The sequence below is a fragment of the Camponotus vicinus genome, unplaced genomic scaffold, assembly GCF_025532165.1.
Source record: "Camponotus vicinus isolate PSW18456_S1 unplaced genomic scaffold, iyCamVici1.0 SCAF_14, whole genome shotgun sequence".
In the NCBI taxonomy this organism is placed as follows: Eukaryota; Metazoa; Arthropoda; class Insecta; order Hymenoptera; family Formicidae; genus Camponotus; species Camponotus vicinus.
The window spans coordinates 9,020,001-9,047,439 of NW_028141950.1; the positions used below are offsets into that span (position 1 = coordinate 9,020,001).

Genomic DNA, 27,439 nt, shown 5'->3' on the forward strand with positions numbered 1-27,439 from the left:
GATACCAAGCAAATTTTAAATAATTCTCAATTCGAGAAATTATTTAATTATTATCCCTCTATTTCCCCCATGTAGTGTTGTAGGCGAGAAAAATATCGGGCTGAAAGTCGCTGAATCGGGAATCGAACCCGAGTCTTTCGCTTGCCGGGCGACTGCTCTTACCACTGAGTTATTCAGACCCCTCAACTCGATACTTCTCGGTCGCCTACAAATATATATTAAATTAAAGTATAACGCCATCTTCCGCCGGCGTGAATTAAATAACTATAAGAAATTAGGCTCTGTATATTAAAATATAAACTTAAATTTAAACAGGCCATCAGAGCTAAACGCGGATGGTAGTGCGTAAGTTCAACGAGAATTAAGTTTTCGTTGAAATTTATTTGTGTGCACAGGGCACAAAATTTTCTTGGTACGATACCAAGCAAATTTTAAATAATTCTCAACTGGTACAATGGTGACGGACAGTTAAGAGTCATCGGCAACCTGCCTCCAGCACGTACATAATTTATCACTTCTTCATCAGTCTTGGCAATATAAGGTTGCTCACCCAACGATGTAATTTCCCACATTAATACCCCAAATGACCAAACATCGCTTTGAGAAGTAAATATTCTGATCATCAAAGATTCGGGTGCCATCCAGCGAATAGGAAGCAAACCTTCTCCTTTCTAAAACATGATTTTAACAAAAATTTAATTTTCTGGTTCAAGTTGTTCATTTTTAGAATATGTGCAAAATGAAAAACATTCATTTATCTCTTGCTATATATAAATAAAAACTATTTATATTCTATATTACTTAAACAAACAATGCACGATACCATTATGATAAAAAATGGAAAGTATTTTCGAAAGAATTCATTTTTTAATCATTAATTTTTTTTAATATTTGTATTTACCACGCGATAATAATCATCCTTGTAGATATCTCTAGCCAGTCCAAAATCTCCAATTTTGATAACACGATTCTCGCGATTTCTCGAAGATACTAAACAATTGCGACACGCTAGATCCCTATGTACGAAACGCAACTCTTCCAAGCAACAACAACCTCGCGCAACATCTTCGCACATGGCGAGCAAATCCTGCAAACGCAGAGCAGGCGAATCTGACGCTTGCAAATTTCGACAATCTCTCAAATATTTTAACAGATCACCAGTTTCCATCAATTCCAACACTAGTAACGGAGAATTCCCATCTAAACAAACGGCCAACAATCTTAATACATGTTTGTGTCGAAAATGATTCATAAGCTTGGCTTCCTTTAACAATTTCTTTTTGTCACGGAAAGAAACATTTTTTGGAAGGGTTTTTATTACAACGGATATCTCTGTGCCAGATCTTTCTAAATTCTTCACCTTTCCTTGAAACACCTGCGAAATATTTCACACAAATTTACATGCGCACTTCATTAGAAAATATATAGTTTAATGTCAAGTAATATTACATTTTACTTTATATTAAATATATCAACGAAAAATATATAATAAAGTGCATGCTTGTTGTCTCATCTAAATTTTATATTACTTATAATCTATTATAAAAATTCATGTAATTTATATCTTTATTAGAAAATACATATCTGTTTTGTTGATCCAGAAATTAATTTGAAACATTGCTTGAAAAAATTAATTTTTACCTTTCCGAATGCGCCGCTACCAAGAAGTTTTGTAAATGTAATTTGTTTACGTGCGATTGTAGTTATCGCACATTCATCCGCATTATAATGTAACATAGAACTGTACATCATATTGAATTGAGTGTTTCGATAAGGTACTTCATGTAAGATCGCCAATTCTACATCGGTCATTGTTGAAGACAAAAATTGTTCATTACCTCTGCGTTGACGATACACTGTTATGAAATTTCGACTTAATTATGTAATAATATGTATTATAAAATTTACTGTTTTTTAGTAAATTTATTCGAATAGTTTTATATAAGTAAATTACTATTTTTAGTAAATTTTTAGATATTATATCAGATATATATGTATAATCTACAATTCAAGTCGATACCTAAATCAAATATACTTACAACAATAAAGGTAGCAGACGCAGATTATAGTAACTATAACGATAAAACTTAACATGAATAATAAGTAATATTTTTTCGCTATTATTCCAGGAGTACTCGAAATATCTATATTAAGCAAAAATATAATTTTAATATCTTCGTGTGTGTATGTTTTTACAAATTTATTTTTACTTATAACCTTATTACAAAAATTTAATTTTTTTAAATTTTAGGCCTATTCATATCTAAAAAAATTAGCACATAATATTATAATATCTATGCAGCACAGAATGTTACAACTACTTTGCAACAATATTGCAATATTGCAAATTGCAATGAACAAAATATGAATTAGATATTATAGCAATATGATATTTATATTTTAAAAACATTGTAAAACTATAACACTCTTTAATTTATCTATAAAAATAATGTTATCTTAAATATGATTATCATAGATATTGCAAATTTCTATTTATATCAAGCTTTTTAATTTAATTAAATGTTTCCAAGATATTCATTCATCAAAAACAAAAATATGATTGCAATAACATTGCATTCTTTCCAATATATTACACTGTAATATTGCTAGAATATTTCATTGCGAAAAGCGGACAGCTTAACTTCATAACCATCTTATAACAATAACTCAGCAGAGTTTCGCAATCGATTTACAATATTGCAACGTTTCAATGAAATTATTCTTCAATATATCCACAACCTTATTGTGCTGTATGCGTATTTTTATTTGCTTACCACGTTTGCTACCACGTGTTGAAAAAATAAATCTTTCATCAGCCGGCCATATAAAATTTTCCTCATATTCGACATATCTCAATATCAAGCGAAACTTGTATAAAGTTCCCGATTGTAAATTTTCGACATAGTATATTACTTTATTGTTATAATTAATTTTAATATAATTCATTGTTTGCCACTTTTCTGCTGCAATATCTTTGTACTCTAGTGTAAAAAAGACCGTCGGATTAATGTTTGAGATCCATGAAATGTTCATGCTATTTATGTTGACCCCGCTCAAAGTAATATTGTTTGGTTCTGAGTATATATGAACGATCTTGCTTAAATTCTCGTTGTAGAAATCGCTGAAATTAATTGGATACACACGCACGTATATCAAGTAATCTTCTACTGGTAGCGACAAGTTAATCTTTGTGAAAAATCTGCCGTCTGCCATACGTTTCGGCATATTGATAAATTGTTTGCTCTTTTGTTGCGTGCCGTTCACTAATGTAACTGACCAATGCACTTCGTAGGTCACGACCACGCAGTTCAATTCCTTGGGTGGCATCCAATGAACTACTGCTATAGTAGGCGTCAAAGCTAGAACACTTATGTTTTCTGGTGCATTAAGCTTGCCCGAATTAGTTTTTATTAGTATCACATTCGAATCGAAAGGATTTATTGATAATTGATCAAAGTAAAAATTGCTTAAAGTAAACTTCAACTTGTACTCTGTAAATGGTATTAAGTTTTGAATCTCGTAATAACGCTCGCACGTCACATATAGCAGCACATTGAGTTTTTCAGACTTGTTGAGATTGTTGTCTAAACAGCTTACAGAGATAGTATGTATAGTAGTTGGTAAATTATATTTTTTGCATCCACTCTTTACAACCGGCTCCGGAAGATTCACAACGATGCTGTTTGCCGTTGCATTCACATTCTCAAAATTATAAACTTTTTCGTCAGGTGTCAGACATCTCATTGGAGGATATGGTTGTAAAGATTTATCAAAAGCGTAAATATTATAAAGCCTTTTATATGATCTTATTTTTATCTTTTCAACATATTCGGCTGCATTTACGCTCTTGAGATTTGCATATTTCTTTTTCAAAACGTAGAGAGTAAATTGAAACCAATAATCACTTGCTATAATGTAAATGTTTGTTTTGTCAATCGTCATAGAGTGAAATACGAAGTTATCACTTATGTTTTCCTTGTGTAAAATTGTATTGCACATAGAAATGTTAATGTCTGACACAAATATGTGATCAATACTTAACGAGTAAATTAACGGCTCCTCATTATTCATGTTATCAATTTTATTAATTGACTATAATAAAACATACTAAATAGGCAAAGGGATAAATATATTTGAACAATTTACTCGATTTTTCCATCGAGATGATATTTCATTATATCATATTCTGTATTCGTCCAATTGTATGATACGTGATATAAAATTCTAAAAAATATGTAATTATTTTACTCATTATAAAACATTATTTTAACAAAAACAGAAACTTGTAGGTAGTGAAAATTCGAAATTCTTATAATTATATAACTTATTATTTTTTTTACTTATGATCTTAATTATAAAACCACGTAAAATTATAGAAAAATTACAAATATGCATAAATCTTTAATGGAAAATTATTTTTTCAGGTGAACGGTAGTAAACGTACCCCATAGACGGTGATACATTTAAACGGTCATTAGCAATTTTTTATTTGAAAATCTCATCAAATTTAATTATGCCATTTTCCCACATTGTTAAGTCAAACTTTACAATATAAGAGTAGTCTAAGTTGTGATAGGTCATATACAGATTCCTTGCTACCCAGTTAATGCAAAGATTATGTAGATAATGATCAAAGCTAGCTATTTTTGTGGTTTTATTTTCATTAATCTTCAATGTCATTAGGACATTTTTGGTACACCAATAAATTCTATGTTCTTGTATCGAATAAGCGGCACATGATACTAATCTAAAAAAAAGAGGAGCCAACTATAATTGTATAGTAAAAACATTATAGTTGAGATTTCTAATATTACAGTTACTACTACTGTAATGTTGATAATAAATTTGTGCTATAATGTTAATAATAAACTTTTGCATAATAATAATAACTTTAACTTTATAGATAGTGTTAAAAATAATTTATGATAATTATAACTATTTTTTTTATCAGTATACGTACTCTGACATTACGAAATTAGTAATGTTTAAATCCACGTCCAATATTTCCATACCTAGATTCGTTGTGACTAATAATTTAGGTATTGGATTTTCATGTGTAGTCGACACTTTGATTAAATCCGTGTAAGGACCAGCAACAATTTTAGTATGCGCACGTACTCGAAAATAATATGTCGTGTTAGATATTAGATTGTGCACCGTGTGCTCCAATTTTGTAGTTGTGATATTTTTATCGTCGCAGGTTTGAATCTCTTTTAAGTCTTCGATGAAAAAACATTGCACTGTGTACCCTTGTATTATTTCATCGGTAAATTCAGGTTGGTTCCATCTGTAAAAAAATAAAATTTTATCCTTTTTTATTTAACAAAATTATAACAGAATTACCTAACATTTTGATATATTTATGTCATTGAATTTAAGATAAAGAGAGAAAAATGAAAAAATACAAACTGAGAATTTAGATTCCTTACCTCAACGTCACAAAAATGTCGTTTACTTTTTCTGTGAATTGACTGTCGAATTGTACAAATGCTCTGAGAGATGTTGGCTTGGTCAAACTGCTTCCTACAGATTTTAAGATCATACATATTAACATAATTACATATAAGATTAAGTGGATTATCTCAGTAAATCAGAAAGAACAATTTAATGTGAAAATAAAGGAAGAAGAAAAAATAAATGTAAACTACAAAATATGGAAATTAGCACAGTATTGACCTTTAAAAAAATAATATAAGAATTTTTTGCGTCATTTAAGATTTAGAAAAGTAATCGTTAATTCATAAACAAAACGAATAAATAACTTTTAATAAAGTGACAAGTACTTTTCAAAAAATTCCTATAGCTTAAGAAATCAGAAGTATAATATTTGCGATTGCTTTAAAACAGAGTAGCATATTAATAAAATTGACTTTACCTTAAATTATGACAATTTTTATATACAATGTTATGTTTATATTATGCTTTTCTATTTCTTTTTTGGACGGAATTAGAATTTATATTCTTCTCACTACTGGAAGATATTTTTAGATTTGATTTCCACTCTCTCTTGAATTTAAATTATATTTACACTTTTTCGTCATAGATTTTGTTATTAATGTTTTATGCATTTTTTTGCAACTTACCGATAGATTCTGGGATAACAGAAATATTTGCAAGTGTAACTTCGTCGACTTCTCGCTCATTTCTCACAGTACTATCAGAATGGCTCCGATCAGATTTGAAATTTAGTATATGATGATCACTTTTCTCGAACATTGAAATATCCTTCATAAAGTATAACATACGAAAAGAATTAAGTGAGTATTGTTGAAGCGGTTGTTTCTGGTGCTTTTAATGATAAATTATAAAATTAAACGAAAAATTGCCATTCGTTTTTTGTTCGCTTAATAATACCGGTTTGATATATACCATTCCTAAATTATATAAATTGAATATGATGTAGTTTTATTCATATCGTAAAATTTATATTTTATTTATTTTTTTTAAGACATCTTGTATATCAAACATAACTCATGTCAAAAATAAAATCAATTAATAGGTTAACGGGAGTCAATGAGGATTCATAACAGCTTTTAACAAGCGAAAGTGTAGCTCTTTGCAATTATTAAAACAATTTTGTCTAACGATTTGATTCTTTCTCACGATAGGTTAGTTAACTCTTCTCAATTCTATCGTAACTCATATTTCTTTTCAAAAATTTGCCGATATTACTAAAGTCTTATTAATGTTTTTACTTCAAGAATAAAAAGGTTAAAAATATTGTTTCTTTACAGTTATTAAATATTAGTCATAGAATTATATAAATTCTTTTATTTATTACCTTGTCAAGTTTTTTCTCGAATGTTGTTATATTTTTAACACAAACAAACTTTGGAAATGATAGTATAAACCGATAGTATAAACCGATAATGCCTCGATAAAAATATGTGGATATAATTGTATATAAATGGATATATGTACAATGAAAATTAATATAAATTCTAGTGATTGTTATTGAATATATTGTCGATTGAAATATTAGTGTTAATAGATACAACTTGAAGAATGTTTGATGAATGATTTTTTTATTAGACAGACTTTCTATCTCGATATTTAGTAGCTCTGTTCCGTTATATGTATAATTACCCTTAACACAAAGAAATGATGCTAACTTTCTAAATTAATTTTATAAAATAAAATCTACATTAGTCTAAAGCTTACTATATATCAATAAATATTATTATATATATCTAGGAAAATAAAGAAATTTTAAAAATTGAAGAGAAATAGCATAAGAATCTGTTGAAGTGCCATCGTATGTATATATTAATGTAGTAGATAGACAGAAGACTTCATTAATTTTAAAAATTGTTATTTTTAGAAATAATAATTATATATATATATATATATATATATATATATATATATATATGGAAAGAAAGAGAGAGAGAGAGGGAGTGAGAGAAACAAAATAATACAGTCAAATTTTAAAATAATTTAATATTTAATTAAATTTAATATACTATATGACATCTATTTGTAAACAAATTTTGGAAACTTTATCCATCTTTTTTTTACAACATCGTACATACTTCTTTCTTTCATATTGAATTGTTTTATTTTATCTTATCTTATTATAGGTAGAATATATAATTTATTATCATTCATTTTTAGTTGTACTACTAGCTGCAATAATATTCAATTATTTCTTAATCAAGCGAAAAATATCTCTTACCTGCGTGAAATTTAAATCCGGACATTTGGAAACACTTTCTTCCTGGAGGCTGTTTGAAGGGGCATAATCCTTCGGTATAGAAGTGATAGTTGCGTTTATCAGTACTGAACCTTTCAATAAAACACATAAAATTGTTCCAAACATAATTTGCATTTTTCGTAAATGTTTGCACTCAATCGGTTTCCGTTGAATCTTCAATTAGTTGTTTTTCTTACTCTACTAATTCTGATGTGTTATTCGAATTGATATTAATTCATATATATATACATATATTTTCGATAAATTCCTTAAAACTCAGTTTTAACGAATCACAAGTTATTATCGTTTAATATTATGTTTTTAGATTTCTCTTTATGGTCACGATCAGTATATATTTTAAGATTAAATTAGAGAATTCTTAGTAAGTAAATAATTTCTGTCTTTTTGGGAAAACAATTGACAATGCAAAATGATACATATTCATTGGATTGTATAGCGAACACAGGAATATAATTATTATCAGCTTTCCTTTTTCATTAATATTATAGTAGAAAAACGTCGATAAAGAGATAACCACAATCAAATTACAAACGATCAAAGAAATTATAGAATTATAGATCTTGTAACATTTTCAGCCATATTCAAGAACACGCAGCGTATAATCGAATTCACTTCCATATTTGCTATATCTTTTATTAAATATGTAATTATGACATTTCGTACGACTGTGTTACTACGTATGCTTTTCAAAATCCACTATTCGTACACAATTTTTTGTAATATTCATATAATGCAGTTTGAATCAAACGATAAGTAACGCGGTAGTGTGTTTTGGCTACCGATCACAATAGTAACTGACTTCGATTGATGAATCTGATCATGTGTTGCCATGACGTTTTATTAGCTACATTCCGTTGTAATTTATTTTTCTCCACGGAGATACTCGCGTTATATTAAAAAGAATTAAGATCTTTAAAAATTGTTTGACAAAAAAGTTATATATGTATAAAACAAAAATAGTTCTATGCATAAATAAAAGTAATTATATGTATATATAATTGTTTAATGAATTTTATTAAACTTTTCATATTAATTTATTTCTGAGTATCTTCGGTAAATGTTTACTTTAGGTTACACAGCTCGAAAAATTTTTATTTTCACATATGTTGTAGAGGATACATTCCTAAGTAATACACCGTTTGAATTTTGCGGCGGTCTCTTTTCGTTTCTGGGATATGCATTTTTGAAATTTCATATTTTTATGTCATCTTTCCGTTATATCCTATTTATATATTTACATTTTTTGTTTACATTTGTTCATCACGGTTTCATATTATATTTTACTTGTATGTTTATATTTTTTTGGTTACGTTTGCTATCTCTAATTAATATTCTAATATAAATATTCTAATAAAAAAAAGATTAACAATTTAAATTTATATAGAATTTAATACAATTTAATACAATTAAAAAATATCACAAATGTATGTGTACACACACACACACACACACACGCGGGGGCTGCAAGGGAGGGCCTTCGGCCTCCCTCCCGCAACCACCCCACCGGAAGGCAAGGTGGACCTCGCTTTACAACTTACAGCATATATCCATTGTGACTGAACTCTTTGCAATGCGTCTACCGCCGGTGTGGTTGCGGGAGGGGGGGCCGAAGGTTCCCCTCGCAGTCCCCGCGCGCGCGCGTGTGTGTGTGTGTGTACACATACATTTGTGATATTTTTTAATTGTATTAAATTGTATTAAATTCTATATAAATTTAAATTGTTGGGCCCTTTTTATGCATAATTATCTATATTCTCTCTTCTTAAACATACATGATGTACTAAAATTATATTCTATTCATGAAACTTTTTTTGTTAATAACTATTTAATAAATAACAAACGGCTAAAACCTGTTGAAAGTTATTCAGAAAGATGACCTCGGTAAATGTAAACAGAAATATATAAACATATTTAGAATGTAACGAAAAGATGATACAAGTAAGTATAAAATTTCAAAATTGCATATCTCAGGAACGAAAAGAGACCGCCGGAAAATTCAAACGGTGTATTACTTAGGAAAATATGTATCCTCTACAACATATGTAAAAATGAAAATTTTTCGAGCTGTGTAACCAAAAGTAAACATTTACCGTATCTTCTCTCTGGCATAAGAGGCACGTTTGCTATATAAAAAGATATTCTGATTATAAGAAAAGTAATAATGTATTTAAAAAATGATTTATACGTTTTCTGTGACAATCATATAATGCAGTTTGAATCAATACGTAGCGTTTTTAGTATAAAACTACTAGTTCTAGTATAAAACTACTAGTTCTAGTATAAATAAATACAAATTTCCAATAGCACATAAATAATTAAAATAAATAAAATAATTGTACGAGTTATTATTATCGTTATTTGCATCGAATAACCTTATAATATAATAACGTATATAATATAACTTTACTTAAAAGTAACATAATATACTTAATATAATGTAGGATATTTTGGTGTAAGGATGTAAAATGGAATAGAATACTTTTTAGGGCAAATGACTGAGATATTTATTTGTCGGATTACAAGATTAATATGAACAAAGAGATACGCTCGTCTAACGTACGTCTTCGCGTTCTCGCAACGACACAAAGACTACTCGTATCGCGGATCGAAAAATACTCGAGCGACCTATCTGTTTATACCTAACTCAAGTGCTCGGGTGGTCTATCTGTTTATTTCTAGGAAAATACTCAAGCACTTGGGCAGCCCTACGGGTTCACTCTCCTTCAATTTACTTAACGTTAAGACATACATCTCTCGGAGATAATAAGATACCATATTCTCTTTCAAGAATCTGTCTTATCTCCATATATCGATAGCTTAACGAATCGATGCCAAATTTATCGAAGATGTCATTGATATTTACCGAGATATTTTCAATATCAAGGATATTGGCAATGACTTGGACGACATGATCAATTTTGTCGTCGTTATTTGTAGATTTGTGTTTTTCGGCTACTATCGTAGACGATAAAAAAATTAAAGAATATATCTCTCTCTGTAGGAGATTTGCAATCATTTTTAACTCTTTAACTCGTTGAAGAATCGTGAGATTCATTGCTTGTCGCTAATAAATTTAATAATTTGCCTAACGTTAAGACATACATCTCTCGGAACGATAACATGAAATCATATTTTTTTTCAACAATCTGTTTTATTTCCATATAGCTTAGCGAATCGATACCGAGTTTGTCGAAGCTGTCATTAATATTTACCGAGATGTTTTCAATACCAAGGATTTTGCCAACAATTTGGGCGACATGATCAATTTTGTCGTCGTTATTTGTAGATTTGTGTTTTTCGGCTATTACCGTAGACGATAATACTGGGTATGGTTGTTGGAGAAAAACGTCTATGGTCTCAAGACAGCTCGTCATACGTTGCGATAAAACATATCTTATATCAAAATTTTCATTCTTCACTGTATCTGTAAAAGTCAGAGCATTATGTAGTGATATCGAATGTAAGAGAAATAGAGTGAAGACGGGATAAATTTTTAAACGGTGATGTATATAAGAATATGATTTATATGAGAACTTATAATCACTTGTAAAGAAAATTTTTGAAAGTTAATTTTTGAGAACTGCACCTCAACTTAACACTAGGCACATTCAATGTACCAAGTGATTGGTGGAATGAAATAAATTTTCTTGACTATCGAATGGACTTGAAATATCTGAAATACGCTGAGATGTATATTAAATTGTAAAACTAATCAAATAATGTTATATAAACAATAAGAATTAAGTATTCGAATATTTATAATAAATGATTTATTAATGTCAAATTTTTTCAATTATTCTCGAGAATATACAATAATATATATATTCTTGCGTATATAGGAGAATATATTTTTCTTCATTAAACTATATAAAATAGTTTACTCAAGCAAGTTTTCTTTAGTTATAGATAGTCTCCAAAATAGTTAATATTAATTAAATCAGATGTGATAGCTAAGGCGTAATAATTACTATATTGGATAACGACGGACACATTTCTTAGCTTATATCATTACGTCTTTAATAAAGCTTATCTGGATGCTTATCGGCGGCGCTTTCTCTACGAATTACTTCAAATGTATTTATTTAATTTATTCATACATTAATTTTTTATATATGCGACTACACATTGACACACATATTTTCGTTAATTGCGTTTAAAATATTGCGACTGTTTTTTCATCTGTTTTGTTTTGACGTCCGTATATCAGATCTGGTCACCTTTGCTTCCGAATTTATATTTACTATATATTTCGACTCGTTTTTTCTATTCAAATTTTTATACGACATTAAAAAGTGTCCGGAGAGGATTGAAATGTTTGTCAACGAAATTTAATTTATTGTTATACGTTTAATATTACGTTTTTCATCAAGTTGTAATATTGTATTTTAATTAGTAATTTTGTTTTTGTAATATTGTTTTTAATTAGTAATTTTTATAATATTGTTGCGTCCCCGTGTTCCTTCCCTGCGGATTATTTGGTCACCCGTGACGTTCGGCTGAAGATCGTCTTCGAGCGCGTCGTCAAGAAGAATGTTGACAAGACGAATGACAGTCAAGTTGGAAGCCAGCTGTCAAGCTGAGCGGACGCGTTTCGATCCGCGGCTTATTAAATATCGTTATTCTGTGTTCTCCGAGTTCTGTGTTCTGTTATTAAAGTTCCCTTAATTATTCAAACCGTGTCATTATTTACGAGTGCGCGGGTGCCGCGTAATTAGCGTGTGCCGATCGGTTGTGTCGCGCGCGTTCGATAAATATCGTTCCGCGGGCGCAACATTTTATCCCGGAGGGGCCCCCAAAATATTGCGCCCGCGGAACGATATTTATCGAACGCGCGCGACACAACCGATCGGCACACGCTAATTACGCGGCACCCGCGCACTCGTAAATAATGACACGGTTTGAATAATTAAGGGAACTTTAATAACAGAACACAGAATATTATATAAAAATCTAAATTTATATCAATTTAAAAGTCAATATATTGATAAAATTTTTAACATTTAAATAAAATTTTGTTTGATAATTAATTCTAATCTTTTGAAAATAATTCCATAATTTTTTAAATTATGGAAACAAAAAAATATAAAGAATCAAGCTTTACAAAGGTTCATGCAATAAAAATAAAAAAATGCAATACAAAAATTATTTTTACATTGATAACACAGAGTCAGTTGCAAAAAGCAGATCATCTATCAGACATCAAACATCTATCAGATTCACCTACTTTGCTTTTTGTAACTAACCAATCCTAAAATTTCGTAGGTGTAATCACAAAATTTATTTTCTTTTGTTTAAAACCACTATGTGCTAATATGTACCAATAAATACATATATACAGGGTGTCCTAGACCACCCGTACACCCCTTTTCTTTCAAAAACTAAGCATTTTAGAGAAAAATGTTTCAGACAAAAGTTGTTTGGTTTCGAGGGGGCCATAAGATAATACCATTGGTTTGACCTTGAAGAGTCATTTGAAGGTCACATGAAGGTCACCTTCAATTTCTTAAATGGAACCTACTATTTGTCATCACATATTCTTGTAGCTTATCTCGAGAGCTTTCCAAAACACTATAATTAAGTACCTTTTCATTAAGTACTTTTTGAGTTATGAGGCTTGAAATAATTTCTTAATTTTACATAAACCGTAAAATATCTTGTAAAATATTCATTTTTCGATTATCTTACCTTAATACTTTTACGTACAAAATAATGAGAGGAATCAATTGGTGTAAAGAAAACACATAGTTGTTTTGAAGAAAAAATATGTAATTTGCAATTAACAATTCCATATTTTTTCTTAAAAACAACTATGTTTTTTCTTTACACCAATTGATTCCTCTCATTATTTTGTACATAAAAGTATTAAGGTAAGATAATCGAAAAATGAATATTTTACAAGACATTTTACGGTTTATGTAAAATTAAAAAATGATTTCAAGCCTCATAACTCGGAAAGTACTTAATGAAAACTAACTTAATTATAGTGTTTTGGAAAGCTCTCGAGATAAGCTACAAGAATATACAAAAGCATATAGGGTGTCCCATTTAAAAAGTTGGAGGTGACCTTCACATAACCTTCACAACGCTATTCGAGGTCATAATAATGTTGCTGTGTAATGAGCCACATAAAACCCTATAACTTTTGTATGAAACATTTTTTTCTAAAATGCGTATTTTCCGAAATATTAAGGGGTTTCCACACTTTTGGTAAACCCTGTATATATGTTTATATTATATATATGTTATGTTTATATTATATATATGTTATTATGTTTATGTATATGTTATTGTGTATATTATATATATATTATTATGTTTATATTATATATATGTTATATCAATGAGGGGGTGGAGTTCCGAATAGGTGAACCCTCCGATTTTTTTGAAACTACACTATTTTTTGTATTTTTGCGTGCTAATTACGAATATGATAATGAAAATTTGCGACAAGGTCATTTTCAAGGTCAAAACTAAAAAAACTTAAAAAATATCACTTTTTTGACATTATTTCGATAAATATTGATGCAACAAATAAATGTTTCAAATAAAAGTTGTAGTTTTTGTAAAAATACATCATTTATGTCTTATACATTATTTGCGTAAAACTGAAAGTTTTCGAGAAAATCGATGTTAAAGACTAAAAACCGATATGGTTCCTGTCCATCCTCCCCTCAAAGTTTCAAAAGTTTTTAGGGGTGTTGCTAATCTTTTCTGTATCTAATATTTTTAGTATATTGTAGACTCATCATATTTTTAGTAAGGCGAAGATTTAATAAATATAAACTCTGCGCGCACATATTTTGCGACTTTTCGTGCAAAGCAACGCTTACCACCCATCGTTTAATGCTTTGGATGCAAAATTTATTATTACACTGCTTTACATGGGTTTGCGACTTTTAGTGCAAAGTAAGGTCTATCTCTTATCGGGAGAGGCTCAGTTGCGCATAGTACAATTGGACACGTTGCAATTGCTCACTGTGCTATTGGACACATAATATTGCCCACCGTTCTGTTGCACACAGTTCTTTCGCGCACTGTTCTTTTGCGCACAGTGCTTCTACGCATGACACCCGGCCGAAGGCCCCCCTCCCCCTTGCACCCCCCCGTGTGTGTGTGTGTGTGTGTGTGTGTGTGTGTGTGTGTGTGTGCACTGATACGCTTCTGTTCTAAAAAAAAGAACTGTGCGCAAAAGAACGGTGTGTAAAAAAAACTATATGCAAATGAACTGTGCGCAAAAGAACAGTGCGCAACTTTATGTGCGTAATAGCACTGTGTGCAATTGCAACGTGTTCAATTATACTGTGCGCAAGTGAAGGCTTCTCTTTCTTATCGTCCGGTGCTTAAATGGAGTCAGTTCTTCGTCACGTCCTCGTCGTTGACTTCGGGTTCGGCTGAAAACGAAGAATATATTGATGTTTGAGAGGGTTCTTCTTATCTAATTTATTTCGAGAACTATCAGTTTTACGAAAACAATGTATAGAACATAAATAATGTATTTTTACAAGAACTACAACTTTTATTTGAAACATTTCTTTGTTACATCAATATTTATCGAAATAATGTCAAAAAAGTGATATTTTTTAAGTTTTTTTTAGTTTTGACCTTGAAAATGATCTTGTCGCAAATTTTCATTATCATATTCGTAATCAGCGTGCAAAAATACAAAAAATAGTGTAGTTTCAAAAAAATCGGAGGGTTCACCTATTCGGAACTTTATCCCAATGAGGAAACTGATCCTAGGAATTTATTAACAATTATTATTGTATATTCTCGAGAATAATTGAATAAATTTGGCATTAATAAATCATTTATTATAAATATTCGAATATTTAATTCTTATTGTTTATATAACATTATTTGATTAGTTTTACAATTTAATATATATCTCAGCGTATTTCAGATATTTCAAGTCCATTCGATAGTCAAGAAAATTTATTTCATTCCACCAATCATCACTTGTCACATTGAATGTGCTTAGCGTTAAGTTGGGGTGCAATTCTCAAAAATTATCTTTTAAAAATTTTCTTTACAAGTGATTATAAGTTCTCATATAAATCATATTCTTATATACATCACCGTTTAAAAATTTATCCCGTCTTCACTCTATCTCTCTTATAAAAAATTTTCTTCAGAAGTCTACACAATCAAGAATTATAGGAGTTTTATTAATTTCAATTAATATAAATTATTAATTTTTATTCATTACAAGCATAATTCGTGTCCAACGGATATTTTTGCCTCGTGACTAATTTTTGATTCCATCATAATCACTATTGGTATTTTTTATGTGACATTTTATATAATATGTAGGAAGAGATTTATTAGTTATTCATTATATCATCATTAAGTCACCGGTTATATTGAGAAAATTTAATTTATATTCTCGTAATTTCTCGGATTTATTCATCAATATATAATGTATAGATGAGAAATTTGCGAAATTTAATAAATATTCATCTTTATACTTATACTAATTTTAACTTTAATCTTGACATATATTATCAAGATCATACCTCTAAATAACATGCAAAAGGTTTCAGCCGCTAATTGCTCTCTCTTATTAAACAAATTATTAACAGAAAAAGGTAAATATTCATATAAAGTTAAAGTTCCGCAAATGTTAATGATCTTGATATATATTATAGAAGATATAATTAAGAAGGGAAAGAGGATATATAATAAGACTGCGCACATGACAACCAAAGAATTTTCTACGTCAGACCTCATCGACGGCCAATTATACGCGGCGTCCTGAGGTCATCGCTAAAATATCAAACTTATTGGCCCACGTCCCAAAGGGTCCCAAAATCTGCTCGCTATAAAACGGGTACCGCACGTGGGCACTTCGCAGTTCGCAAAATTTTCCGCAAGTAAAACCGCTCGCTTAAACCGCTCAGTTACACCGCCTTATCAGTCTTCGGACTTATCTCGACGTCCTTGCAGTTCAGTTCCTGAAATTTTGTACATTTTTGTAAATATAAATTTATTTAATTATGTGGTGTGAAATAAAAAATCAGAAAAAATACAAAAAAATACGTGTTGTGTAGAATCTCTTTAGATATTAGAAAATTGTTGTGTCCTTTTCCGTCGCGCTCTCTCAAATCCTGCGCTGTCGCGACACATCGCTTTCACCCTCGAACAATTGTTACTATACGATAAATTAACCTTTCACGTGTATGCACACACATACACATATATGATATTGTTTCTTAAAACAATTTGCACACCGAAGTGAATAATCGTATATGCACGGTGTGAACTGCGTTTGAGGGAAACTCACTCTCTTTGCGCGTGTGCGTGCGAGCATGTGTATGTACGTGAGTCTGAATCTGACGACAATACTGGAAAAAATGGAAGAGAAGAACGAAAAATGTCACAATTTTGATATGCGATCGTCATTTCTCAGGATTATACCAATCATTGACTGTACCAATTTTATTCAATCTTATCGCAATCAAAAGCTTGTATTCATATTATATAATAAAAGTGCCGTTAGATTCTTTATTACGGTTTGAGTTTCTAAAATATTTTAATCAAAAGTTTATTAGACTCAATACTTCGGATAAGTTACTTGGTAATGCCACGTCGAGAATAGTGAATCTCAATGTTCAGATCCAGTTTTTTATGTAAAATTTTTTACTTGGAGTCACTTAGTTAGAAAATACTCTTAAGGAAAAGACTGGAAATATTTCCGATTTTCATGAGTTTTGAAATGTTGTAATCTAAATTAAAATAAGACACGTATTTTTTGTACATACCTATACGGCTATTACGGTCGTAAAAGAATGAATGACTCTTTTGAAAAAAATCAGTTTCTATATTTCTGAGCTAATACTGCATCGATACAATAAAAGATACAAAAAGAGTTTCGAATAAAAGTTTTGAATGTACTTTATAACAGTGTAATTAAATTTTTTATATCATATTTTTCAAAATCTCCTTTCCCTTCTTCGTGTCATATTTTTCAAAATCCATTCTCCTTCCCAACTTTGAAAACTTTGAAATTTTTTTATAGCAAAACTTGAAGCATACTTAAAGCATTTAATGCAAAATTCAGCCATACATTATAAAATTGTATTCAGAAAATGCATTTTTCAAAAATACTTCTATATCGCTACACGTGTGAGCCATCCGTATCCGTTTCATGACATTTCTTCTTCATAATCTTACAGAGATAGCAATAAATTACACAGTTCCACAAAAAAAAATGAAAAAAATACCTCCGGGGTCTAAGTAGGTGTACTATATGTTTTTGGGGTCGCTGAATCCGAATCCGATGTCCATTTAACTCCATGTCATCAGGATTTTTTATAACTTCAAGAAAACTGCTCAATAACGGCATATCTCAATAACTCCTGCTCTATAACCCCATGAACACTTAAAACCATGAAAAATAAAACCCCAAACACCTCAATCCTTTAACATCTTCCCCCCACAACCCCACAACTTCATAACCTCATAACCCCATAACCCCATAGCCCAGAAAATTAGTGAAAACGACACTTGTGAGCGTCTCAGCCCTGACGCTCGGTGTCTGCAGGCCAAACGTGGTACTTGAGACTTGAAACTACATTTTTATCGATTCTACAACACCTCAACCCCATAACCCCATAATCTCACAACCAAAAGAATTAGTGAAAACAACACTTGTGAGCATCTCAGCCATGAAACTCGGTGTCTACGAGCCAGAAGTGATACTTGAGACTTGACACCACATTCTCATCGACTCCACAACACCTCAACCCCATGACCACATGACCCCAAAACCCCATAACCCAAAAAATTGGTGATAACGACACTTGTGAGCATTACAGCCCTGACGCTCGGTGTCTGAGGGCCAGATGTGGTAATTTAGACTTCGAATGCGAATTCAAATCTTATATTCGTGGTGCCTACATTTTGCCGAACTCAGGAACAACGACGAGGACGTAGAAGGCTTTTGTTCCCTTCGGGGTGCTTCATTAGAGTGTGTCCCCTTGCCTCACACTTTTTGGGGTGCTTTATTACAGTGTGTCCCCTTGCCTCACACTTTGGAGATATTTCATTAGGAGTAATACCCTTCTTGCCTGGACTACGAAGCAGTACTATTTTTAAATGGACCCCAAATTGTGATCTTTTTACACCAAACCGACATTCTCACTGCGTTTGTTGGTTCCCGGTTTATGTGATGTATGAAAGAAATGGTTGCAAATTTAAAGTTAACTTGAGCTGTATTCTCCTTAGATTTCGCAGTTATGGGGTTGTGGAATTATAGGATTAAGAAGTTGTGGGGTCGATGAGAATGTGATTTCAATCTCAAGTACTACATCTGGCCCGCAGACACCGAACGTCAAGGCTAAGATGCTCACAAGTGTCGTTATCACTAATTCTCTGGGTTATCGGGCTATGGGGTTATGGGGTTATGAGGTTATGAAGTTGTGGGGTTGTGGGGGGAAGATGTTAAAGGATTGAGGTGTTTGGGGTTTTATTTTTCATGGTTTTAAGTGTTCATGGGGTTATAGAGCAGGAGTTATTGAGATATGCCGTATTGAGCAGTTTTTTTGAGGTTATGAAAAATCCTGATGACATGGAGTTAAATGGACATCGGATTCGGATTCAGCGACCCCAAAAACATATAGTACACCTACTCAGACCCCGGAGGTATTTTTTTCATTTTTTTTTGTGGAACTGTGTTATCAATAGTAGATATGGGCCACTATGGTGAATCAAAACAAACCCCTACCACTCGGCCCCTGGCGCCGTGGGCGTGACCGGCTGAAGTGGAGGGAGGCGTTCTGATTGGTGGAAACAATACCCCGCCTCCCGAAGTCTCGATTTTGATTGGCTTGCACCATAGTGGCCCAGAGTTTGATTGGCTTGCACCATAGTGGCCCAGAGCTGCGATTGGTCGACGCCGGCTGTGTCGCCGATTTATCAAATTTTTATTTCCCTACCTCCACGGTACTAGACTCGAAGAAGCAATCCTCCTCCCACTCCAGCTCTGGCCCACCTGTATAGGGTTCCGAGTCAAATTCCCGTTACCTAGCCCTTAGTCGCTCTCGCTACGTCTTGGCAGAACGAACCCCCCACCTACCGACTTTCGGGGTAGCTGGTATATGTCTTGAGGCAACAATCCTTACCTCCCCACTCCGTCTCGGGGCCCGCTATGGAATATCGAAACAAGCCTCTTCGCTCAAACGGTTCATGACGCGCTTTATCGGAAAAGACAAAGTTTCGTCACGAGACAATAATTATAATTAGACTACATTGCACTACAGAGGTAAAAAGATGATGAACATGCAGATGATCGAACGCGAGATGGGGTGTTATAAAGGAAGAAGGGAAAAGCTAAAAGTATTAAACACGAATTAAGATAAAAAATTTTCACATTTATTAATATACCCGCATACAATTCGTAGTAGTTCGCAAAAATATTTTTTATATCTTCTTACAATTAAACACGCTATTAATTAACATTATATTTTTCATGTTTCTTTTCGCGAAGAAAAATTTTATGAAATAATTCTACGATTAAATGATCGTTATATTCGCAATTTTCGGAAAAAACACTAAGAAATCCATCGAGATCGTAACCGCTGCACATGTAATATAAAAATACACAACTGTAGAGTCCGCAGGTTTGAGAGAAAAGCCCTTGTAGTTGTTCGGTATTCCATCGATAAATGTTGGAATTTCGTCGGAGACGTAGGAAAAAACCCAGATACAAGGGCGGTATTCCGTAGCTATCGAAGTATGTCCCTGTACCACCTTCGTCGAGGAAGAAAGCGATCCAGTGTTCTCCAGGGCGATTATGATTGTCCGTATTAGCGACGATGGCCGTCGACCTCGTCCACACCATCGGCAATCTGTCGGCAGGATAGACTCCCACATGTTTGACATCTAGCTGACGCAATGCTTGCAGAATTTCGCGAGAGTCCATTTGTTTGTAGCGAAGACGAGCGAACAAGCGGTATTATTTGAATAATTTCTTTTGGTGGCTTGTTTTCGGTTTGTACAGCTAACCGATTTTCAGTGTCTGTTTGCGGTCTGGAGCGGTTAATAGCCGTACGTTCGATTTTTTGCAGATTTTTCTTCTCTATTTTATTATTTGATTGTGCTTTAATATTTTCATTTTCATCATCCTCGTCGTCGTCGTCGTCGCTTACTATCAAAATTTCGGGAGAACTACAAGTCGTTTGAGTAATGCTGTCTCCGTCGCTGCTGAAATTATTTTGCGCAACTATCCAGCTTTTTAATTTGTGAGCGTTGCGTAATGCGCAATGAAAGATTCCGAATTTTCGAAATCCGTGATGTCCGCACTCTTCTTCCGTCAGATTTTTGAATGCCGGTGAGATGTCTTCCAAATTATATATATTTCTAGAAAGTAGATTCTTCAAATAACTCGCTTTTTCGTTTCCTCTAACATAAATGTGACGCACGCATCTTGTAATTTGCTGCAGTTGCGATGTAAAATATTTCGGATTAGTTTCGCCATCGAACCATTCAATGCCGTGATGATTTCGCGTGAGCCAGTTGTTTTTTTGCCTTATTTTTTCGGGTAATTCGGCAAACGAATGCGGCGGTATCATAATCCAATGATTGACGATTGGAGCGTCAATCGCTACAACAGCAACCTCCTTAGGGATAAACTTTTTCTCCGCATCGCGGAAACCCTGAATATCGACGATTATATCCATCTTACGAAAAAACTTATGTGATTCGACACGAAGCTCTATACAAAACAGCGACGCCGAGCGTGTCTCCAACGAAACTGAATATTTTTCGAAACGTTGCGCACTGATGTCGGTGTTTTGAGCGAAGTAGAGGGGGAACAATTTTAAGCGTCTATAAAAATCCTACCCCGAAAAATCGACGATGACCTGACGAGACGAGTCGATTTCTATGACATTATCGAATTCGGCATAGATAATACAATTAACCGTCTCGGAAAGTGCCTTTACGAATCGCACTTCTAATCGTAAACTACCATGTTTGACGAGATTCCAATGTCCTGCGCAATTAGCGGATAGATCGGGAGTAAGATCAAAAGCGAATAAAGTATATCCTTTGAAATAATCGTCTCTGCTTATAGAATTTCCTTCGTTCAAAAAATGAATGCCTGTTCCCGAGAAAAGCGTTTGATAAGCTTCGATGTAAAGCGGTTCCTCCGCGGAGAAAGCTGGTTGCAAAGGTCTACTGAAAATTTGCGTGCCATCGACGTACAGCGAAAAGAAATTTATTCCGTAGTTCTTGAAATTAAACGGATTTAATTTTCTGTCGCCGTTAAACGCTTTATTACTAACGAAACCGACTATTACTCGCTTCGGTAATTGACCGAGTATTACATTATTTAACGATTCACCCATAACACCACTTTGAATCGTGAATGTTTTAACCTTGACTCTCGTGAGCGGATACTTGGCTGTAACTTTACTCATCATTCTAGCATGCGCTAGTAACAAACCCGAGTTTATTTTCGCCCTTCTAACGAACAAGGTAGCATCGAGAATATGAATTTTCGATGATCCGCTACTTTCCATGAGACAGAACGAATCTCAACCTTTTGAACGAACGAATCTCAACCGTACTTCTACACCGTTAATTAAAAATTTGTCTTGATTGAAAACGTTGCAATGGAGATGTCCTACGAGATCTAATGCCTTCCCTCCGGAAATGTAACGAGCGCGTCTCGCGAGAGCGGGATTGCCGGGATTTGATTCCAACAGATCGTCCATGTGTCCAAGCATCCATGTTCCATAGACAGGAAGTTAGATGGAAAGTTTTTGCGGGTAAAGAATAATTTAACAACGCCTCTACGTACGCTCGGTACGCGTAAGCGTTGTTTGGAGGCGACACGAGCTTTTGATTGAAATACACGTCGATTTGATTGAAGATAGAATGAAGCAAATGATTTACGGGGCCTACGAATATTCTTTCAGAGCTTGTTCCTGAAGTCTGTCTCGCGGAATCGGCGTTTGTTTCTACACGTAGACGAAGACTCAGCATGGTGTGCGTGATATCTAAATATTCCTCTCCGTGTCCGGGGATGACGAATTCTATCGGCGAGTCGTCCGAGAGAGAGGTCACGGGTTTGTAATGAATCCATTGCGAACTTTCGATGCTAGTTTGCGTAGGTGGTACAGAGAAGAGATCGAGTTCGCTCTTTAAACACTCGAATGCGTGTGAAGAAAAGACATATTTCTTTATCGCAAATTGGTCGCTGTCGTCCGCCGGTCACCACCGTCGTTAAATTAGAATGCTTCGAATATAACCGCTTAAGAAAATATATCGGATACGGTACGTTTTTTACCGATTTTACGTCGTTTCGCAGACGTCTTAAGTCTTTTTTTCACAACCGTATGACTTTTCTTCTTCTTTTTATTTTTCTGTGCTTTTGTACTCATTCTTTTTTTCCCAGCCGCTTTGATTTTCTTACTCGTCCGTCGTCGCTTACGAGCCGATGTTATTGCGGATCGTGCGGATTATCAAGCCCGACAAAAGGGAACTGAGCTACATGCATTTTCGCATCAGACTTATATCCCGAGCCCTTCATTAGACTACTTATTTTTTCTTTGGCTTTTCTCTTGAGTTTGTATTGCGATTCTCCAAAACGGTGTTTGACCGCTATCTTAAATGGCATATTGTTTTCGACGTCTTCGATTACATTAACACCGGCTCGTAAAGCTTTTTTCCCCACAGCTCTTACGGCTTTACCTAAATATGGTAGTACGCATCTGAATAATCCCCCGAGAAAACTACCGATTCCGTGACCGCGTTGATAGGGCGATCCGACGAAAACTCGCAGAATTCTGTCGCCGCGACCGCCTTCGTTCTGTAATTCGTCGCGATATACCGAGTAATAGTCCATTAATAATAATAATAATGAACGGTCAAATGCGCTTTTTCTCTTTCGCAGATTCCGTGTAGTTTATAATATCTAATCGATACGTCTAAAGTGCAAAGTCATAGTCAACGTTCCGAATTCGAATGGTATACCTTCCCCCTGTTGATCTCTTATATCTATTTCGATTGTTCGGAAACATGTTTGACGCAAACCGATGTATTGTGCGGGCAAAAAATGGCTTATCTGGCTAGATGCAAACGAATAATTATTTCGAGCATTGTGCGCGACTATTCGAAGAAGGGGCGATTGTACATCACCCGTGATATAAGGCTCGCAAATGTCACAGACGAAAAGTTTGTCGGGAATGCTTCGCATCAAGCTAGCTGGTTTATCGGCTATTATATACTCGATATCATCCTCGAGTGCAAAAAGAAATGACGAGAAAAGTAAGTGTGAAAGTTTTTTACCGTCTATATCAAAACCGAGTATTCGGTTTTGATATAGACAAAGTTTGTCGGAAAAATATACGTAATGGACCTCCTCGATCTGTGTTTCCTTTTGTTAATAATGCTTCATTCTTCGTCCCGTTGTCTGCCGTCTTTGTATCCCGTTCATTCTATCTCGCTTCCTCTTCTTTCAGTTTCGCTTTAAGAATCTCTAGTGATGGTATGTCGTCTCGAGACCATGGACCTAAGAAGATATGGATGGAGTCTAAAGCGCTCATATGGGCGAGGGGGCTGTGAAATTTGCAGTAAGGGAGGTGTATAGCTCTGTCTCTTTCCAAAAGCAACCTTCGGGTGTTTCCGTCGCATATCCGATAATTCCCGAAAGGTTATATATCCCATATTAACTAACTTTCGAATAAAAATACATGTATTTTTTGGACAGTTAACCTTTAATTACGCATTGTCAATAGATGACGAAACACAACGTTTTATGACACGTGGCTGTCGTCAATAAATAACTTAAGATATGCTATGATGCCCGAGGTAGCACACATTCGTTTTATATACGTTTCTTAAACGTATCCAATATTTTTTAATCGTAAAACATTAATAAGAAACGTTTCTATAAAAACGTTTTTAAAACTATAATTAAGGAAACATATTTTTCACGTTTCTAATATAGACAAAATAAAAACTAATTTTTATTAATTTCAAATTATATATACATATATACATACATAGACATATACACACATACATATAAATATATATACAGGGTGGTCCATTTAACTCTGCCACCACGAATAATTTGGTTATTATTGATTATACAGAGAAATGTCATATGGAAAAGTTGTTGCATTTGAAAGGGGAAAATAAGTTTTTGAAGTGAATGTCATCCAAAGGTCATATCTTCTGAGATTTCGGTGATAGCAATGTTTTTTTAAATGGAACCCCCTATTTTCTATTACATGTTCTTGTAGCTCATCTCGAGAGATTTCCAAAACACTATAATTTACGGGGCCGTTACGAGGCAGTACGCAGCATACGCTCCAGCGTAGCGCGCAAGTTTTGGAGGGGCGCAAAATTTGGAAGAACGCAAATTTTTTTTTTGCGGGGCGCACGGACGCGATGATACAAGACTGCCGGTAGCCCACGATGCTATAGGAGGGGGCACGCACCAAATGAGAATCGCTTGTCGATGTGGATGCGATTCTCGCTTGTTACGTGCCCTCTCCACTAAGAGCACCGCTAGCGGCTTGGATCACTGATCGAAACACTAGCTGGCCTACTCTACACGTTATATTATATAGCGCAGTAAGACGTGCAGACAGGATCATCTATTGTGATTTGATGAGATTGAGAGTTTTCTTGAGATAATTTTCTCATATATTATTGTGGAAAAATTAACACGATCTAATATTTTACCATCTCCTTATTCATTTTCTTTTTTCTGGTTCATAAGTATATTACCATGAATAATAAAAAACCTTCTGGTTTTCAATTTCGTTAAGAAAGAAAGAAAAAAGAAGAAGAAGGTAAAAAATTATCGGGCTCATTAGCTAAATTTTTAAAAACTACATCAAATGATTCAATTCACTTATCGAATTCATCGATAGCAAGCACATCTTCTTGTACTCTTTCTTCGACGTCTACTTTTTCAGACCCAATATCTTCAACTTCAACGTCACTCGCAGACGTATAATTTTCCAAAGCTCTCCCAAATTCGACTTCCTCTTCTGTTTCAATTCAAATTGATAGCAATATCGACATTGAAAATAATTCTCAATTAGTTGAGATTGATCAATTTGAAGACCCAGGTCTCTGGCCAGATATAATCTCTCAAGATTTTCGGACTCAGATAATTGATCATGGAGTTCCCAAACAAATTATGGATTTTAACTTTCCGTTGGATTCAAACAATAGATGTTTTTCAATAAGTTTATATACCTGTACAATGGCTAACGGTGAAAAATTATCCAGAAATTGGTTAATTTACTCAAAGTCCAAAAATACTGTTTTTTGCTTCTGTTGTTCTTTATATAAACGAAATGAAAATAAATTTTCAAGTCCCTCTGGCTATTCTGATTGGTCGAATGCACATCGTGTCATTAAAAATCATGAGCGAGGTAAAAAACATATTGAAGCTTTTAAATCTTGGCATCTTTTCGCTAATCGAATGATCTCGCAGCACACTGTAGACTTTCATAATGAAAAAATTTTAAATATTGAACAAGCACATTGGAGAAATGTTCTTAAGCGAATAATTCTAATTATTAAATATCTTGCTGAGCAAAATTTAGCTTTTCGAGGTACATCTAGTACTTTATATACTCCAAATAATAGTAATTTCTTGCAACTTGTACAGATGATAGCTGAATTTGATTTAATCATGGCTAAACACTTGCATCGATTTATAAAAAAAGATAATAAACACCACTATTTAAGTAATATGATTCAAAATGAGTTATTATCAGCTATGTCGAAATTAATTTCTGATTCAATAATTTCTTCAATTAATTCAAGTAAATATTTTGCGATTATTGTAGATTCAACACCTGATATCTCTTATCAGGAGCAATTAACGATAGTGATGCGATTTGTTTCATATAAAAATAATCAATTTAAAGTTTCTGAACATTTTCTTGGTTTTATTAAGGAAAATAATAAAACAGGTTCAGCCATTGCAAGTGCTATTTTAAACTTCCTATCAACAAATAATTTAGATGTACAAAATCTGAGAGGTCAAGGTTATGATAATGGTACAAATATGAAAAGAAAAAATAATGGAGTGCAACAACAAATTTTAAATAAAAATCCTTTAGCCTTTTTTTTGTTCCCTGCGCATGTCACTCTTTAAATTTAGTAGTAAATGGTGCAGCTGATATCATCAGAATCATTTTCATTTTTTTAAATCATACAAGAAATATTCAACTTTTTTTCTCGATCTACAAATCGGTGGGATATTTAAAAAAAACATTTAAACAATTCGGACAGCTGTGGTTTAACTCCCAAAAATGTATCAGCTACACGATGGTCATCGCGTTTGAATGCAGTAAAAGCTTTACGTTATAATTTACCAATTATTTACGATAGTCTTCTGGAGATTTTTAACACTGCAAATGATAATATTGTTAAGAATACAGCTCATCGTATCGCTGAAAAAATTTCAAATTATAAGTTTATATTATCCGTGCTGTGCTGGTTTGACATTTTACAAAGAATTAACATTGTTTCAAAATCTTTACAGTCGCATCAAATTAATATATCACAATGTATAAAAATTAATAAATACAATGTATAAACTTGATCGAAAATGTAACTGTATTTTTAAGAAAATATGAAAATGGTTTCATTAACATTGAAATAAATGCTAAAGATATAGCAGCTCAAATGAATGTTTCTCCAGAATTTCCACCTGTGTCACGATTTCGTTTAAGAAAACGGATACAAGTTAGT

The 27,439-nt window shown here is 33.0% G+C and overlaps 2 protein-coding genes and 2 pseudogenes across 3 annotated transcripts in view; 2 read left to right on the forward strand and 2 right to left on the reverse strand.

The window, feature by feature from the left end:
• LOC145965742 (uncharacterized) overlaps positions 1–27,439 on the forward strand; it is a 314,284-nt pseudogene that overhangs the window by 267,598 nt on the left and 19,247 nt on the right.
• LOC145965734 (proto-oncogene tyrosine-protein kinase ROS-like) overlaps positions 1–27,439 on the forward strand; it is a 313,112-nt gene that overhangs the window by 118,518 nt on the left and 167,155 nt on the right. The window lies entirely within an intron of this gene.
• LOC145965750 (proto-oncogene tyrosine-protein kinase ROS-like) lies at positions 4,463–7,855 on the reverse strand (annotated as a pseudogene). The gene is made up of 5 exons (XR_014436788.1): positions 7,676–7,855; positions 6,084–6,225; positions 5,430–5,523; positions 4,967–5,287; positions 4,463–4,804 (listed from the first exon to the last, which is right to left on the reverse strand). The product of XR_014436788.1 is annotated as a proto-oncogene tyrosine-protein kinase ROS-like (transcript).
• Positions 15,065–21,390, reverse strand: LOC145965590 (uncharacterized). The gene is made up of 3 exons (XM_083089259.1): positions 20,860–21,390; positions 20,411–20,597; positions 15,065–15,105 (listed from the first exon to the last, which is right to left on the reverse strand). The coding sequence occupies exons 1-3, from the start codon at positions 21,388–21,390 to the stop codon at positions 15,065–15,067; spliced, it is 759 nt and encodes a 252-aa protein (XP_082945385.1).

What these genes read in the sequence shown, in the direction of transcription:
- LOC145965590 (XM_083089259.1), bottom strand. Translation starts at nt 21,390, where the DNA reads ATGGATATAATCGTCGATATTCAGGGTTTCCGCGATGCGGAGAAAAAG. An exon ending in GTTCTCCCGAAATTTTGATA is followed by an intron (nt 20,598 to 20,859) that starts GTAAGCGACGAC and finishes GCATTGCGTCAG; the next exon opens with CTAGATGTCAAACATGTGGG. An exon ending in AATACCGCCCTTGTATCTGG is followed by an intron (nt 15,106 to 20,410) that starts GTTTTTTCCTAC and finishes CTTCGTTTTCAG; the next exon opens with CCGAACCCGAAGTCAACGAC.